This window comes from Aulonocara stuartgranti (genome assembly GCF_965226115.1).
Source record: "Aulonocara stuartgranti genome assembly, chromosome: 3".
NCBI classification, from domain to species: domain Eukaryota; kingdom Metazoa; phylum Chordata; class Actinopteri; order Cichliformes; family Cichlidae; genus Aulonocara; species Aulonocara stuartgranti.
In genome coordinates, this window is record NC_138941.1 from 39,846,604 (window position 1) to 39,864,977 (window position 18,374).

At 38.9% G+C, this 18,374-nt stretch overlaps 2 protein-coding genes across 2 annotated transcripts; one reads left to right on the top strand and one right to left on the bottom strand.

Moving 5' to 3' along the window:
* Positions 1-5,197: 5,197 nt before the first annotated feature.
* On the top strand, positions 5,198-8,305 carry LOC309703237 (uncharacterized protein). The gene is made up of 5 exons (XM_082527962.1): positions 5,198-5,512; positions 5,735-5,814; positions 6,065-6,165; positions 7,132-7,287; positions 7,385-8,305. The coding sequence occupies exons 1-5, from the start codon at positions 5,349-5,351 to the stop codon at positions 7,862-7,864; spliced, it is 981 nt and encodes a 326-aa protein (XP_082384088.1). The 5' UTR covers positions 5,198-5,348; the 3' UTR covers positions 7,865-8,305.
* Positions 8,306-10,936: 2,631 nt separating this feature from the next.
* On the bottom strand, positions 10,937-16,267 carry LOC309703231 (uncharacterized protein). Its single transcript, XM_082527954.1, has 10 exons — positions 16,157-16,267; positions 14,929-15,023; positions 14,648-14,792; positions 14,227-14,333; positions 13,604-13,775; positions 13,259-13,362; positions 12,772-12,901; positions 12,418-12,521; positions 11,931-12,060; positions 10,937-11,600 (listed from the first exon to the last, which is right to left on the bottom strand). Exons 1-10 carry the CDS (start codon positions 16,224-16,226, stop codon positions 11,473-11,475), a joined length of 1,185 nt encoding a protein of 394 aa, XP_082384080.1. The 5' UTR covers positions 16,227-16,267; the 3' UTR covers positions 10,937-11,472.
* Positions 16,268-18,374: the final 2,107 nt, after the last annotated feature.

An 18,374-nucleotide genomic window follows, 5' to 3' on the forward strand; every position in this document is an offset into this window, starting at 1 on the left:
TCAATGTTTAAATGTAAATAAAAATGTATCTGTGGGGGAAGAAAAGCCATATCCTGTACAATAAAATATTGTGGATTTTTATTTATTTCTTATATCCTGTAAGTGAACACTGTCATATAAAATATGATCCTTCATTAAACATTATATAAAAAATGTTATAAATGAAATATTTATGTGACAGTAAATAAATACAGTAACTGATTTAAAAGGCAGATATTTTCATTGTTATTAAATTGCAGTATCGGTAGGAGAAAGCTTCATTACTTTGTGCTGCTGAGTTGGGAAATGCAGGAAAACCAGTTTTCATTATTTGTTTTTCATTTGATAATAGACTACATTTAACTACATTAACTCTTAATCTGATTAAAGTTCAGCTGTTTAAATGTTAACGTGAATTTCTAGTCTTAGTGTGATCCCAGAATGACTATAGTTTTTACTCTGCTTAAATCATTTAAAATCATTGTTAACGTATTCACATGTAGATCACTGCATGAATTGCACTGAGGTAAACATTTTATAGAAGAACTTATGTTTCCCCAAATCCAAGTTATGATATATGATATATAATACACATGTCAAAAGAGCAGGTCTGAGATTCTGATATGAAGCTAAACTCTAAATCACTGCCATCAGCACCTGATTATGGTGCCACAGATAGCAGCCATCGTGCAGAGTCAGTGGGCAGCTGCTGAGTAGATATTCCAAGAGCAAAGGAGCAGAAAGGAGTTTCACTCTTTCTCAAGATGATAAAGGTTTACCAGGTTAGCCAAAACATCTACTCTCCTTGCCACCACAGTCCCACTGCTCTGCTCATTCCGTTTGGCCACACCTGCTTCGACCTCTTCCTGAAGTAGGTGGTGTTCCTTTTTGCCCCAGGCCTCTAGGCCCATCATCAGGTTGCTCAAGCCATCTTAGACCATTTGTCTCAGATGACCATGATGAAGGCCTATGATTCCATGATAAGCTTATGAGTTAACCACTGTAAACTTATGTGCTTGTATTCCCAGCATGAATGCTCTCCTTTTACCTTTAATGCTGGTTAAGTGATACATTATGAAGAACATTACCTGCATTGCTTTGGTTACCAGCAGAAGAAAATGTATCACAGAAAATACGCACTAAGATCTAAATATGGAACCCAAGATGATCTGTAAATGATAGAGTTCAACTACAGCTGAAACATGTAAACGATGCTCATCATAATGCCTCGTAGCTAAGTGTAGAAGTAAATCTGGTTTTACAACACGATTTCAAAGACTGTCATTAAGCTGCACACTGGAAACTACCTACTAACGAGAACTGTTTGTATCAGTGTTTGTTTTGTAACCAGAACAATGTTTGGTTTGGTTTTTTGCTTCTTTACATCCTGGTTGTTGTGCCAAATGAAGGCTAGGAGTGGATTCATCAGTCTTATTTTACAAACAGTCAGATGAAAACTTTTAACAATCAGTATGATTGCCGGGGTTGTGGGCGGGTGGGTGCATGGGGGCCCGGCCCTGGAGCAGGGTGCCGCCGGTGCATCGAGCCGCCTGGGGGGCTCTTCAACTGGTGGGGGGGATGGTCACATCTGGCAGGAGCTTTCTTCTCTCAGGAACTCTCTGCAGGAGGGGGAGATACAGGAGAGGTGGAGGAAGATCTCAGCCTGGGCGTTTACCGTCTTATGTAGTCTGGAAGATGTGTGGTTGGTGGGGTGGGTGCAGTTTTCTCTGTGGTGGGGTTGGGTGGACTGTCCAGGGCTCTGTGGAGCCGGGGGGCGCTACTGCACTGGGCCCCGGTCTGATGGGCCTGGGCCCCCCTTCCCTGGCGGGTCGCGGAGGGTGGGAGTGCCTACTGGGGTCAGCGGGGGAGCTGGCCCCAGGGAGGGGTTACCTGCCCCTCCCTTCCTTCCCTCCCCATCTCCAGCTGCCTCCCTCTTCCCGCTCCTCCACAACCACCCACACATGCAGGGCCTTGGAGTGGGGGTATGTCACCAGGGTGCAGAGGAGGCGACCCCCCCCCCCCCCGTCCCCTTCTGGCTGCCTCTGCCTCAATTTTATCCCACAACTTAGACATTCACATTATTCACACTCTCATTACACATACATATAGGATCTTGGGGGTGGGCACAATCACGGAGTCCAAATCACCATCAGGGTGTATACCTCACCCCTGACGTCGTTGCCCACCTCTCAATTTTAAATACACTTAGTCATTGAGGGTTAGCAGGAGGGACTATGCGCTTACCTGCTGCTCCTTGGCAGGTAGCTCCATGCCCTCCTGGGTTTTAATTGCACCTTAGAACACATATGCATCAACACTACAATGAGCGGGTGGAGGGAGGTTTGGAGTCTTCTCCCACCCCCATTCTCTGCGGCCTGCTGGAGCGGGAGGGCTAGTAGGAGGAGTTGGCCGTCCGACTGCGGTCTGGGGTGTGGGGCCTCCCTGCTGCTGCGGAGTCGGGGTGGTCTGCCTCTCCCCACCGCAGGGAAAAGGGTAACACCACCTGGGTCTGGGTGCAATTCCCCCCTCCAGGGGCAAGGGTACCTAGACCCGGTTTGTAGAGTACGCTTGGGGAGTGTGATTGTGTGTACAGCGTCTCTTTATGTCTGTCTCCACGTTGGTTGAGTGTGGAGTGAGTGCATATGAGAGCATGAGGGTGGGAATGGATGTTTGTGTCTGTGTGTGCCTATATGTCTGTGTCTATATGTCAGGTTGGGTATCAGACGCCACCTCTCTGGGGACACCTCAGGCCCTCCAAGGTTTGGAGGCCTATCTCCACCCACCACCACTTCCCCTGCCGGTGGCGGACTCCCTCAGGTGTCGGTGTGTTGGTGGTTCTTTGTGTCTGGGGGTGGGCGTCCGGGTACACACCGGCTCACTCCTTGGCGGCCGCTTGTCGGGGCCTGGGGCCTGGGGCTCGCTTGGGCCCCTTTGGAGGTGGGGTGCCCCCGGCCTCTCGGCCTAGGGCTCGGTCACTCAGGCGCAGCTGGGGGCCGGCGGAGCTCACGGGCGCGTCACTGCAACTCCCCCTGACTTCTGCTCCGCGGCTGCTGGGCGAGCCCTCATCTGGGACTCTCCTCAGCTCTCACTGGGACAGTGGCGCGGCTGCCCCTCTGTTGGTCTTCCATGGTCTCTTGTGTTCTGGGGGCCTCTGGATGTCTGGAGTTTTGATCTCCTCCATACCCGCTTCACACCCTGGAGGACGGGGCTGTGGCCCCCCCACACTCCCTAGCAGATCATTACATGGAGAAACCTTTGGAATGCAAGCATGCTGATCCACACAGGTATGCACACATGGGTATTCACAGACGCGGACTAAAGCTTTCTTGGCTGCTGCCTCAAAGCACACTGTGCGCTGTCTATCTTGCGTGCTGCACAATATCGTTTATTACTTAGTAAATACTGATATCTATGACTAGCTAGTTTATTGTGATGGTGCTTTGTTTTCTCTATTATTATGTTGCTCTTTGTTGTTTGCTGTCTCCTCTGTTTGTTTGTTTGTTTGTTTGTTTTTTTTTTTCTTCTCCATACAGGTGACCCAGGAGTTTTTTTTTTTTTTTTTTTTTGTCTCTCTTCCCCCCCCTTCTCACCGTCTCTTCTCCCCTTTGGTTTTCTTTCTTTCTCTCCCCCTCTCTCTCTCATTCATTCCCCCTGTCCTATTTATTAAAAAAAAAAAAAAAAAAAAAAAAAAAAAAAAGACAAAGGATGAACTGAAGCTCTGCCATCACGTAATGTCGCATACTGCTGTTTCTGATGTCATTTAAAAAAAAAAAAAAAAAAAAAAAAAAACAATCAGTTTGATTCACACTCAGAATATTGCAGTAATGCAACAATCCCCCCAACTCTCCAAATAAAATAATAAATCCAGGTCATAATGCTAGAAACACAGCACGACTGGTCAGATCAACTTTGACTATATGGTGCAAGCCTATAAAAGATAGTTATAAAATATAATCAATTAAATAAATAAACCTCAACTCTCAGCAGGACTAATACTTGTATTATATAAAGTAAAATCATATAAGTCCTGATCTGCAGTCATATGACTTCTTAAAGCTGCTGGGGAGAAACTGAAAGTGACAAAAAACAAATGAAACAAAAATATATTGGTGACGTTCAGAGACCTGGTGTGTGCAGATGTCAGTTTCTGTGTTTACTGCTCAAACCTGAGAAGGATAACAGGTGGGATTCAAATGAACAGAGTGTGAATAATTCTGGGAAAACTGAACCTTTAAATCTGGCCAGGGGGAGATCTTCTAAATTCACTTATTTTCTCAATGTTTGTGCAGATAATGAATGGCTTTACTGTGATGTAATTCATGAACCGACCAGTTAAAGAAGTCACCAAATTTTCAAGACCTTTCCACACATTTTCAGTTCACTTCCGGGAATGTGAGTTCTCAAAAGCTTCAGCTTCTTCTTTTGGAGTAACAAGAGGGCCCATCAGCACCGCTGGTCAGGGATGAGCTGCTGCCCCAAGTGGAAGATTTCCAGTATCCCTAGGACCAGTTCATGAGCGATGGGGGAGTGGAGCCAGAGACTGACAGGCAGTTTGGTCCTTTATTAGTTTGGTGTGGTGAAGAGAGCTGAGTGTAAAAGTGAAGCTGATGATTTACAGGTTGATCTATGTTCTTCCACTCACCCGTGGTCACCAGCTTTGGGTAGTGACTGAAGAAATGAGACTGTGGATACAAGCAGCAGAGTTTCTTCTTAAGAGTGAGGGCTCTGCCTTAGAGATTATTATTGCAGAATATTATTGCCAAATTTCATCTATGCATTTGAACAAAACATTTGATGTAAGTCTGTGGATTTTTCTTCCTTTCTGCCGTCATTATCTATCTATCTATCTATCTATCTATCTATCTATCTATCTATCTATCTATCTATCTATCTATCTATCTATCTAGGGGTGGGGAGACGTGATTAGGAAGTGACACATTCAAGGCACTGCAGTGCAACTAAGAATTAATTCAACAACAACCAATGTGATTTTTTACCTTGTCTTAAATGTAATACATTTTTAAACTTCATCAATTAATTAATTAATTAATTTTATTTTTTTATTTTTTGCTGAGCGATCATGATGGGCCTTCTGGACCAAAGTCTGATTTTTATTTTTATTTATTTTTTGTCCCAGTCCAGCCCTGTGTGAACCAAATATCGTTGTTGTAAACTCAGGCAATCAGCCTAAACTGGAGTTTCTTCACACCTTCAGAGGCATTACCCTGAAACACACGCCCGAATAGAGAGAGAGAGGGGGAGGAGTATCGTTGCTTACATTCACAGCGGACCAAAGCGACTCTCAGTCCATCGCTGGATATTATTCTGTGAACAGAGACAGTCCGCCGTGACAGTAAAAGCCAAGCCAGATGTACAACCCGGCCTTACGCGATCACGTATCACGTTGCCGAGATATTTTACTGACACGAAGGTTTGCTTCGTCCATCGACGTGCTAGATGACTATCACCCTTACACGGAGTTTCTCGTGGACACAGCGACGATAGCCCCAGCATTCCCGCCTCCGCGACACAGGTAACACTCACTGTTGTGTGTGTGTGTGTGTGTTTCATCTGCTGCTCTGATTTCACTGACTTTTTCTATTGTTTTAAACTTCGCGCTGATCACAAACTTTATGTTAAGAAGAAACTGTGTGCAACTATCTGCCTCCAGCGAAATTATTTCTCTTTAATGTGAAACCGAAAGTGTTCATTTGAATCTGTTTTTTTGTTTTGTTTTGTTTTTCACGCCCTCAAGCGTGCCAACAAAACAGGAGAAGTGTTACGACCCTCACGACAAGACACTTAAGTTTGTCGATGGAGAAGATGATTTGGACTGTAAGTAGGCCTGTTACCTGAGCACTTTTTAAAGTGACATCGAACAGACATACATATACATACATATACATACATATATATATATATATATATATATATATATATATATATATATATATATATATATATACACACATACATTATATTAAAATATTTTTACCTGCGTTGACACTAAAGTTAAACAAAACGCATTAGCATTCATTTATGTTTGACACTGATTTTTTTTTTGCTTGTGTGTGATTGTTCTCAGTCTTGTGTGAAGACTTCAAATCTCGCAGAGCTCAGATGTCCTGTGGTCACGCTGTGACCCCGACCTCTCTCACCAACTGGTGTCGCAAGTTGTTGGACCAGGTAGGCCACTAAAGGTTGGCTTTGCTAAAATAAACAAGCAAACAAATAAATAAATAACAGCGTCATGCAGGGTTGTGTTGATTTTTAACAGGATTTTTATGTTATGTCAACGTGAATAAATAAAGAAAAATGAAAACAGTGCCCAATATGTCATTGTTTTTTGTGGTTGTGAATTGGATTGTAATGTTTACTGTCATGTAGATGAGAAAGAAGCTACGCTGACTTAAATCAACACAGAGCGACACACTGCTCTGTAAATTCATGAACTTCTCTTAGCAGAAACCTGCTGTGCTCTCAAGGAAACAAATCAAACAGTCAGAAATGTTCAGCTTCTGTCTTCTCTATTGTAACTTGTACTTGTGCATGCTGGCTGACTGATCTGCCCTCTGTGAGGCCTCAGTGTAGCTTTGAATTACACCTGTACTGTTATAGCTGTGATCATTTCAGTGTTTCTATAGAGTAAAGAACATAAATAGCTTTCAGACAAAATATAGCAACACAACTCTGTTTCATCAAATTTGTACATAATTTGTACATATAGCAATACAGTTGTGATGTATGATGAAATATTTGAGTGTTTGTAGTTTTAACCCTTTCATGCGTAGTGGCCAGTTATTCAAAGGCTGTTTTTTTGTATTTGTGTCAGTGTTGATGGTATACTTGCACATATACCACTACATTGGACACTGATGTGTCACTTCATACTCAATTCACAAGTCAATACGTGTATTGAGTTTAAAAAACTCTTTCGAAAAAGAAAATGTTTGAAAAAAATGAAGGTCAAAAATCTTTTTTTCATGCCTGAAGATGAATAAAAATATTTAAGAAAAAAAAATCCAGATTCAGGTTGTCATAATTCATGCATGAAAGGGTTAATAACCTACTGAAAAAAACTCATCGAATTGTTTAGTGTTTTGTTTCCAACATGCGAGTCTATTAATTCTCACCTCTCCATATTTAATAAAGGGTGAAAGCAGGTTTGTGTGTGGTGGGTCTGGTTGTAGTGCTGAGTGGACTTTTGCAGAGGTTTGTAAAATGGCTCTTCTGGACCCTCAAGAAAAGACGTATTTCAGAAAAACCATGGAATTTAACATTGCCAGGCAGACACTTACTACTAAGTTGGTAAGTGTTTCATCAATATATTATATATACTGTGAATATAGACTTGATAGACATTTTGCTATATATCAAATATTGTCCCACCTCTGTCTCCATGTAGTGTCCTGGCTGCAGATCCACTGTGACGAGAGCAAATGAATCAGATTTGAATGTCCTCTGTAAAGTGTGCACAGCAGTAAAAGGACGGCCGTTTGAATTCTGCTGGCAGTGTTTGAGGGAATGGAAGGGTGCACGGCCTCGGAAGGACCGCTGTGAAAATGATGACTGCTGTAACGAGTCACTAGAAACACTAAAAAAATGCCCAGATATCACATTAAATCGGTATCTGTATGACGATGAGTATGAGTCCGAGTATGGAGATGAGTATGAGTATGGAATCCGTGTGTGTCCCTCAGTCCGTGCCTGTCCAACCTGTGGTTTGCTGTTGCAGCACAGCAAGAAGGGTTGCCCATCAGTTTTTTGCCCTCGATGTAATGGGACATTTTGTTTTGTATGTCTGAAGCGCTCTAGTACATGTTTGGAGATCAGGTGCACTCCTGCCCCCAGACAGACCTCTATACCTGTTTGGAAGAAGAAATAATGGGAAAGACACAAGGCTGATATGTTTCACTTTCTTTGTATTGAGAGCGTCTTTTCTAAATGTAAATGGCACTATGCTGTGTTTTAAACTCTCTGCTTTAATAACATCACTTTATGAATAAAAATTGTGTTTTATTAGTGAGACATTTAATATCAAATGTGTTCTTTACAGCTCTCATGTCTGAAGTCCAATGATAAATCTGCATAAATCTAATGTCATTCATTAAAAAAACTTTAGAATAAGGTTAAACATTCTGTGTGTGCACATGCTGTCCTCTGGTTAGTTACATGTATAACATATATTGTCTCCTTATCACACATGTTGTTTGTATTTCAAGCTACATGGCGATAAATTGTTTAGAGAAAAGGTTTCTTTTAGAAAAATTTAGTTATGTTTAATCAATGTCACTACTTAAACACTACTAAAATGTAAATAAAGATTTATCTGTGGTAAAGAAAAGCCAGAAAACTCCTGTGGATTTTTATTTATTCCTTAGTTCTTGTAAGTGAACACTGTCATCTAAAAATAAGATCCTTCATTATACATTATATAAAATGTGGTACAAATGAAATATTGACTTTATTGCTAAAATAATTCAGTATCAAAATACAGATAATTTCATTATTGTTAGGTTAGGTTACTCATACAGTCTCAGCAGGAGAAAGCTTCAGCACTTTATGCTGTTGAGTTGGGAAATGCAGGAAAACAATTTTTTGTTTTTCATTTGTACCAAAAAATTTGATAATGGACTAAATAAAATTACTTGACTCTTAATCTGATTAAAGTTTAGCTGTTTGAAGGTTAACCTAAATTTCTAGTTTCAGAATGATTGTATGATTTTTACTCTGCTTAAATCATTTAAAATCATTGTTAATGTATTCACATGTAAATCACAGCAAGAATTGCACTGAGGTAAATATTTTACAGAAGAACTTCTGTTTCCTCAAATCCACATTATGATTTATGATATATAACACACATCTCAGAAAAGCAGGTCTTAGATAGTGATATGAAGCTAAACTCTCAACCACTGCCTTCAGCACCTGGTCGTTGTGCCACAGAAAATAGTGTATTACAGAAAATACGCACTAAGATCTAAATATGGAACCCAAGATGATCTGTAAATGAAAGAGTTCAACTACAGCTAAAACATGTAAGCGATGCTCATCATAATGCCTCGTAGCTAAGTGTAGAAGTAAATCTGGTTTTACAACATGCTTTCAAACACGGTCATTGAGCTGCAAATTGGAAACTACCTACTAACGAGAACTGTTTGTATCAATGTTTGTTGTGTAACCAGAACAATGCTTGGTTTGGTTTTTGCTTCTTTACATCCTGGTTGTTGTGCCAAATGGTGGCCCTGAGTGGATTCATCAGTCCTATTTTACAAACATTCATATTAAATAATTCTAACATGCATATTCAGAACACTGTAGAAGTAACACAATAATCCCCAAAACTCTCCAAATAAAATAATGAATCCAGGTCATAATGCTAGAAACACAGCGTCACCGGTCAGATCAACTTTGACTTCATGGCGGTAGTTTACTAAATATAAAGTGATAAAACCCATAAATCATCACATAAATAAATCTCCACTCGCAGCAGCACTAAGACTCTCATTATATAAAGTAAAACCATAGAAGTGCAGTCGTATGACTTCTTGTAACTCTTGGAAAGAAAATGAAAATGACAAAAACAAAGTAAAACAGTCTTGGGGACGTTCCCTGGTGTGTGCAGAGGTCCGTGTCTGTGTTTACTGATCAAATTTGAGAAGGATAACAGGTGGGATCCAAATGAACAGAGTGCAGATAATTCTATGAAAACCGAAGCTTTAAATTTGTCTGAAGATGTGGTTTCACTTTGAAAGCAATAAAAGCTTGACTTCTACAGTTTAGCATGTTGTTGCTTGCAGGGCAAGATCTTCTAAATTCACAATTTTTCTCTCGACGTTTGTGCAGGTAATGAACGGCTTCACTGTGATGTGAGTCATGCACCAATTACACCGTTTGACCAGTTAAAGAAGTTAACTTTTTTTTAAAGATTCTTCCACACATTTTCACTTCACTTCAGGGACTGTGAGGCATCAAAAGCTTCAGCTTCTTCTTTTGGTGTAACAAGACAAGCTTTTTTCATCGCTCACTCATTTTCAGCTAATGAAGCTGAGTGTAAAGAAACTGGGATGAGAATCAGCACCTAAAGTCTGGCCATGGTTCCAGCTGAAATGGGTGGAGCTGAAATGGGTGGAGCGCCCATCAGCACTACTTTTCGGGGATGAACTGCTGCCCTGATTGGAAGATATCAAGTATTTTGAGGGCATGTATAATAAGTGATGGGAGAGTGGAGCAAGAAATGGACAGGCAGTTTGGTCCTTTATTGGTTTGGTGTGGTGAAAAGAGCAAAGGGTAAAAATTATTAAGATTATAACTAGAAACTCAAATTAAAGATCATAACAAAATACTTAAATGTGGCCTGATGTATTTGAGTAAAATATTGGCCTGAATTGTCCAAGCTCCAACGCCAGGATTTGAACAAGTTAGCAACACCTCATTTGATATAAGCTTGTAGATTTTTCTTTCTTCCTGCCTTGACGTTACTTAGAGCCCAGCAGATAAGTAAAAATCATCATGTAAAATATGATCTCTTTTTTAAATTTGTTATCAGAAAATGTGGTTTAGTTGTCCCAATGTTGATTTTAAAGTATTTACAGAAACAGCTAAACTAGTATAATAATCAGGATAAGGTGGAAATTTCCTCAGAGAACGTTTCTTTGAGGTTACATAATGGAACGTTTTGCATTTAATTTTTTCATTGACAGTCTGATTTCTCTAAGACAGTCTTCTATTTTATCAAAGTTAAATGATGCAAACCACGAGGAAGCCATATTCCTATTTATTTCTTCCACATTTAGCTTTGAGTCATTAAATATATTCTGAAAAAGATTTACTTAATCGTTGTGATTGTTAACTGAACAAAACATGTCACAGAAAATGAACAATTACGTTTTAAAATATAATCTAGGATCATTTGTGAATCACAATGTTTACATACAGACATCAGTGAGCCAACCAATAACATTTGGTGATGTGCATTTATTCATGTACATTGTAAAAAGATAATGTATCACATAGGAAATTGACAATCAATGTGTTCCTTTGTTTCAGTATTTACTTTGTGAAGGTTCGTCTGTGTATAGTTACATTTATTCTAATTTCTTCCTGTAACAATAATAATACGAGCTTCCTTACTGATTGTTTGTATCCTCTGTTTCAGACAGTGGATCTATGTGATGTCAGTGAGACTAAATAATCCTAATATTGTCATCTCAGGCACACACCTCTGACTGCGAAAACAGAAGCCCCAGAAACTTGGTAATAAAATAAAACAAAACTTTTGCACCTCAATTAATCATTATTAATATGTAATACTGAATTAGTGCTGACTATAGGTATGATAGGAGGCGTAAAATGTGAAGAAAGTACAAAGAAGAAGGAAAGCCATAGATGCAATACTTCAATCAGAATTTTGTGTTTTGTTCTTTACATGTATTTATGGTTCGGTATATCCTGTAAATTTGATGTAGTCACATGAATTCATGATGGACTCCTTCATCCTCCGTGAACCATAATCACCGCCTGCACTTTTTTGCCGGCTTTGATTTTTAGTACAAAGCCGTTGTCCAGTGGCATGCCATCAATGTGCAGCTTCAAAACATCCTTAGTGTATCCTACAACAGCTTAACAGAGGACAGAGAGGATTTTACTTTACAGTCTTTAAAATAAACATAGCTACAAATATGTCATCAATAATTATACCATGTTCCCTGCATTAAAGTGAGCCACATCAGAGTGATTGTCAGTAAAGGTGATCCGTAGCGGTTAATTAATAATATATTTTTATTATGAATAATAATAAAAAATAATTTCAAGAAAAAAATCTTCCAAGGCATTTGCACTTCATAAAATTTTATTGATTCTTTTAAATAAAAAAAATAATGAATGTAGAGTCATTAAGCACTTATCATTATAATTTTTATTTATTTGTTAACAATTTATAGGTTACTTACTTTTCATCATGAGCATTTTTAGCACTTCCTCTTCGAGAAGGCTCACAGTCATTTCTTGCAGCTGTTTAGCGCTCAGAGGCATCACGTGCCTCCGACCATCAGGCAAGATAATGAAGACTTCTAAAAGCATCTGAAAGTTATGAGAGGAGACGGTTACTACCTTTGTTTAACAGCGCTTAACACATTTATTAGATCACATATCATAAAAAAAGGAAAACACAAATACTTTAGAAACCTGTCTTCTCTTTTCAGTGAATGCTCTATGTGTAACTGCTTTGAAATGGAGTGAGGAAACTCGGTTCATGTTTTTATCCCAAAATATTAAGTTAAAATAAAAATGTAAACTAAACATTTACACAGAAATGAATTATAATTTATTCCCTGTGATATTAAATTTGTGTTGGGCATAGGTGTGACAGGAGCCTTAAAATGAGAAGAAAGCTCAAATTAATGATGGACCCCTTCCACCTCCCTGAACCTTAATCACCTGCACAGTTGAGCCGGCTTTGATTTCACAATCAGCCAGCAATGCAGAGGGGTTGTCCAGTGTCTTGCCTTCAACGCGCAGAGTGACATGTTTCTCAGTGTATCCTACACACACAGTATTAAACAGGTTTGAGTAACTGTATGTGCAACAATTAAAAAATTTAAAAAAATCTTTGAAGGTGTTTGCACTCCTATTCACAACATTTAATAGGTTTTTTTTTTTTGGTAAAATAAACAACAACAAAAAACAAAAAGAAAACAGGTTTTACGGACAGTTGATTATATCCTCATTAAAGACTGTAGGTTAGATCATTATTTATTTAATGTACCAGTTTTCAGTTCTTAGGTTATTTACCATGGATGGCCCACACTCTCAGTATGTCCTCTTTGAACTGGCTTACAGTCATACTCTGCAGCTGTCCGGGGCACAGCATCATCGACACCCTCCGACCATCAGGCAAGATAATGAAGACTTCTAAAAGCATCTGAAAGTTATGAGAGGAGACGGTTACTACCTTTGTTTAACAGCGTTTAACACATTTATTAGATCACATATCATAAAAAAAGGAAAACACAAATAGTTTAGAAACCTGTCTTCTCTTTTCAGTGAATGCTCTAAGTGCAACCATTTTGCAATGAAGTGATGAAACTCGGTTCATGTTTTTATACCAAAATATTAAGTTAAAATAAAAATGTAAACTAAACATTTACACAGAAATGAATTATAATTTATTCCCTGTGATATTAAATTTGTGTTGGGCATAGGTGTGACAGGAGCCTTAAAATGAGAAGAAAGCTCAAATTAATGATGGACCCCTTCCACCTCCCTGAACCTTAATCACCTGCACAGTTGAGCCGGCTTTGATTCCGCAATCAGCCAGCAATGCAGAGGGGTTGTCCAGTGTCTTGCCTTCAACGCGCAGAGTGACATGTTTCTCAGTGTATCCTACACACACAGTATTAAACAGGTTTGAGTAACTGTATGTGCAACAATTAAAAAATTAAAACAAATCTTTGAAGGTGTTTGCACTCCTATTCACAACATTTAATAGTTTTTTTGTAAAATAAACAACAACAAAAAACAAAAAGAAAACATGTTTTATGGTCAGTTGATCCTATCCTCATTGAGGACTGTAGGTCATAATTTTTTTTTTAATGTATCAGTTTTCAGTTCTTAGGTTATTTACCATGGATGGCCCACACTCTCAGTATGTTCTCTTTGAACTGGCTTACAGTCATACTCTGCAGCTGTCCGGGGCACAGCATCATCGACAACCTCCGACCATCAGGCAAGATAATGCCGAGTTTACAATTTTCCTTGTTTAGGCGGGGAACTTGTGATCTTTCCAGGTTGTCTGTCTGAAGGTAATGAGAGGTAACAGTTAGTACCTTTGCTAAACAGCGCTTAACATTTTTTATACCACATATCATGGAGACAAAAGAAAACGCAAATATTTTAGAGACATGTCACCGCTTTTCAGGTAGCCCTCGACGTCCAGCTATTTTGAACTGTAGTGAGGAACTTCAGACTTAGTTCATGTTTTTAAAAAAATATAATATTAAAATAAAGATGTCAGATAAAAATGTTCACTTCAATGAATTATTATCTATTCAGTTTAATAAAGAATTAGCATAAGTATGACAGGAGCCGTAAAATGTGACAAAAGTGCAAAGGGGAGCAAAAGCAAAAGATGCTACACTTCAATCAGAATCGTGCATCTTTTTCTTTACGTGTATTTATGATTCATGAATTTGATGTAGTCAGATGAATTAATGATGGACTCCTTCACCCTCTGTTAACCTTCCTCACCATCTGTACAGTTGAGCCGGCTTTGATCCCGTATTTTTTCACTGGTGCAGAGTCATCATCCAGTGGCTTGTCATCAGCCAGCAGCCTGATATTATCCTTATTGTATCCTAAACACACATAACACCGGACAGGGAGGATTTTACTTCGCAGCCTTTAAACTAAATATAGCTACAAATGTGTCATAAATAATTATATTATGTTCCCTGCATTAGAGTGAACTGCATGAGAGTTTGATTGTAAATAAAGGTGATCCTTAGCAGTTAGCAGTTGAGCCGTTTTGTTAGTAACTATAATATAATATAATATAATATAATATAATATATGAAGAGATTAAGAAATTATTAAGAAATTTGAATATAGAGTTTTTAAGTGCTGATAACTATAATTTTAATGTATTTATTTTCTGTTTTATGTTACTTACCTTTCTTGATGAGCATTTTCTTCACTTCCTCTTTGAAAATGCTCACAATCATTACTTGCAGCTGCATGGCGCTTAGGAGCATCGAACACCTTTGACCATTAGCCAAGATAACGAAGATTTCACACATTGCCTTGTTTAGGAGCACCTGAAGGTTATAAGAGGTGACAGTTATATCTTTGTTTCCATGTAGTATTAAATCAGCGCTGAGTATAGGTGTGACAGGAGCCTTAAAATGTGAAGAAAGCTCAAATTAATGATGGACTCCTTCAGCCTCTATTTACCTTCCTCACCACCTGCTCAGCTGAGCCAGGCTCGGCAGTGGACAGTGGTGCAGAGTCGTGGTCCAGTGACTTTCCTACATATTTCTCAGTGTATTCTAAACACACATAGCACAGAACAGAGAGAATTTTACTTTGCAGTTTTTAGACTAAATATAGCTACAAATACGTTTTAAATAATTATACCATACATTAGAGTGAACCACAACAGAGAATATTTTAGAAATTAAAAAAAAATAAAATAAAGGTGACCGTAGCAGTTAGCAGGTCAGCAATTTTATTCATATTATCTGATACCTAAGTGTATCTCTAGGTACAACATTACAAAAAACAAATATGTGAACGTGCTTTCGCTTCACAAAATTTCACAGATTTTTTTGTAAATAGCAAACAAACATGTTTTAAGACATTTGAATAAACTGGGACAGTGGCGCGGCTGCCCCTCTGTGGGTCTTCCTTGGTCTCTTGTGTTCTGGGGGCCTCTGGATGTCTGGAGTTTTGATCTCCTCCATACCTGCTTGATACCATAGAGGACAGGGCTGTGGCTCCCCACACTCCCTAGCAGATCATTACATGGAGAAACCTTTGGAATGCAAGCATGCTGATCCACACAGGTATGCACACAGGTGTACACACGGGTATTCACAGACGCGGACTACAGCTTTCTTGGCTGCTGCCTCAAAGCACACTGTGTGCTGTCTATCTTGCGTGCTGCACAATATCGTTTATTATTTAGTAACTATTGATATCTACTGCTAGCTAGTTTATTGTGATGGTGCTTTTTTTTCTTATTATGTTGCTCTTTGTTGTTTGCTTTCTCTTCTGTTTTTTTTCTCCATACAGGTGACCCAGGTGTTTTGTTTTGTTTTTTTTTGTTTTTTTTCTCTCTTCCCCCCTTCTCACCGTCTCTTCTCCCCTTTGGTTTTCTTTCTCTCCCTCTCTTTCTTTCATTCTGTCCCCCTGTCCTATCCCACAGTCATGTCTGTCCCGTTTGTAGCAACTGAAAATAAAATAAATTCATAATTATAATAAAGGTCAATCAAATGGACCAATATGGCAAGGCCATGATGATCCACTTGGTAAAATAAATCCGCTTGGCATCTTTCTTGGCCTCAAGACAACAATTCTGATGGCTATAGATCCAAACGGGACAAAAAAAAAAAGACATTTGAATATAGACTCATTAAATTACTAATAATTACACATTTATTTCAGTTTTTATATTACTTACCTTTCAGCAGGTGGGGATTTTTCTTCAACCCCCACCCATAGTGGGGGTTCATAACATCGACTGGCGCCATTGCTTTGTTTAGAAAGTGAGGCTGCGATCCTTTCAGGTTCTCTGTCTGAAGGTTATGTGAGTCGACGGCGTGTTTATATTATTTATAGACTCGCGGGTGGGTGTTGCCTGTTCGTTGTTTCATCTTCAAAGGGAAATAACATTGCACAAATTAAATTATTATCATTCATCTGACTCTACTGTGGGTATTATCGACACACCTTTAAAATTCAAAGTGAAAGCATTTTTGTGCATTTTTTCTGTTGTTTCCCCACACAAATAATTTCTTAGTAAATGAAAAAGACATGAGTAATAAGAAAGACATTTTCAGTTGTTTAAACAGTGCTTAACAAACAGTGCTTATCATGCCACGTGCTATAAAAAAGAAAATGCAAACTTGTCTCTGCTTCTCGGTATGTCCTCGATGTGCAACCATTTTGAACTGGAGTGAGGAACTTACACTCACTTCATAGTTTTATACCAAAATATGATGCAGCACATTGGACTACTCTGAAAAGCCAGAAATTAATCAAACACAAAATTCAACCACTGAAAACATTCAGTTTAGCAGTTCAGGCAAGCAACTATAATTTGGGGTCTTATAAATAATAATAGTGTTTTACTATTTTTTCTTACTTTTTGTAAAACAGTATCTTAGCAAACAATGACTGAGAACCTTCACAGACATATTGCCCTAAACTTTGGGAGGAACACCCTTCAATTGGTGTGGAAGTATAAAAAGGACTCAAGGAAACTAGCGGATTATAGGAACAATCTCCGCATCAACCTAAGATACAGACAAACTAGAGTCGTTCCTAAGAGTTTGTGCCTTGGATTCATGGTCAGGGGACACAGAGCTGTGTTGATTCTAGGGAGAGCACAAAATAACTTCTAAGTGAAAGGATAAGACAGGTCCATTTCACTGTTGATGCCCTCCGGACCAAATTAGCCAGACTCTGCAGGAAGTGAAAACACTTCTACCCTCCCCTATCTTGTAAACAAGGCTCAGCATGCCCAACTCACTAAAGGAAAAGAAAGACAACTCAGGAAATTTCACACTTTACTAACAAAAATTAGAGCCTATGCCACACAGAGGAGAACAGGAAGACTTCACAACTGAAGGCAGTCAGGAAAAATTCAATAATAATGTGGGCTGTATTCTTAAATGAAAAGAACAAGTAACTGCTTTGGAGAGGGGAAAAGCATGTAGCTAAAAAACTAAACTAAACTCCAGTCCAGTGGAATACCAAAGAAAGATGACAAAAAATGATTACTTACCTGTTTTAGAGGGTCCCACCTGAAAATGAAGCAGCTAATGAAAGAGGTGAAGAGAGAAAGATGGCAGCTTGGTCAGCATTAGTGACCTACATATACCCACATGTATATGCAAATACATGTGGGTTGGAATCAAGCGCGCCCCCAGAAGACAAAACAGAACCAGCAGATTGAAACTGAACAAAGAGAATTGTAAGCAAAACAAAAAAATTATAGTTTCAATTGTTTTATTTTTTTCAGTTTCAATACAAGATTTTTTCAGTACATTTATTTCAGTTACAATAATTTTTTTTCAGTTTCAATATTTTGTCAGTTTCATTTTAAGTTGGCATCAATGCTTAATCAAAATTTAATAAATAAAACATGCAGTTCATTTACATAATTTAATTTCAAATTACAAAACAAAGTATCCCTGAAATTAAAAATACAAGTAACACGAAGGTTTAGGGAATTCGGGGTGACCATTTCTATTCTGTGTTTATCATTTGTACTGCGTGATTCGGGCTAAACTCAGCAAAAAAATTTAGGAAATTTGTGTTTGGTTCTGGTTAATTATTTCTTTTTTGTGCTTCTTGGCAATAAAGGAAAACTAATTTGTGGGTTGAGCAGCAGAGTGAGTATCAAATCTTCTGAGCCAATGCTAAACAACTCCAAACTTTGACCTTTCGATCCAGCTGCTATAGGCAGAATCTGGACTCATTGCAGAATATAATGTTCCACCACATCTTCTGGTTCCAGTGAATCATTTTGGGAATAACAATACAGACAGGTCTGAGTGCAGGGCAGTGACTGACTGTGTAGAGAGCCGTCTGCCAGATCATCCTGCAAACCATGACCATAAATCTGTAGCTACAGCCTACAGTTCTCCTCAGTGCTGACACTGAGAGCAAACTTG

Bases quoted from the DNA above. Each gene is read 5' to 3' on its own strand.
- LOC309703237 (XM_082527962.1), top strand. From the start codon at position 5,349: ATGTACAACCCGGCCTTACGCGATCACGTATCACGTTGCCGAGATATT. The intron at 5,513-5,734 runs GTAACACTCACT...CACGCCCTCAAG, and splicing joins TTCCCGCCTCCGCGACACAG to CGTGCCAACAAAACAGGAGA. The intron at 6,166-7,131 runs GTAGGCCACTAA...TATTTAATAAAG, and splicing joins GTCGCAAGTTGTTGGACCAG to GGTGAAAGCAGGTTTGTGTG.
- LOC309703231 (XM_082527954.1), bottom strand. From the start codon at position 16,226: ATGGCGCCAGTCGATGTTATGAACCCCCACTATGGGTGGGGGTTGAAG. The intron at 15,024-16,156 runs GTAAGTAATATA...ATGTGTGTTTAG, and splicing joins AAATCCCCACCTGCTGAAAG to AATACACTGAGAAATATGTA. The intron at 14,334-14,647 runs GTAAGTAACATA...ATGTGTGTTTAG, and splicing joins GAAAATGCTCATCAAGAAAG to GATACAATAAGGATAATATC.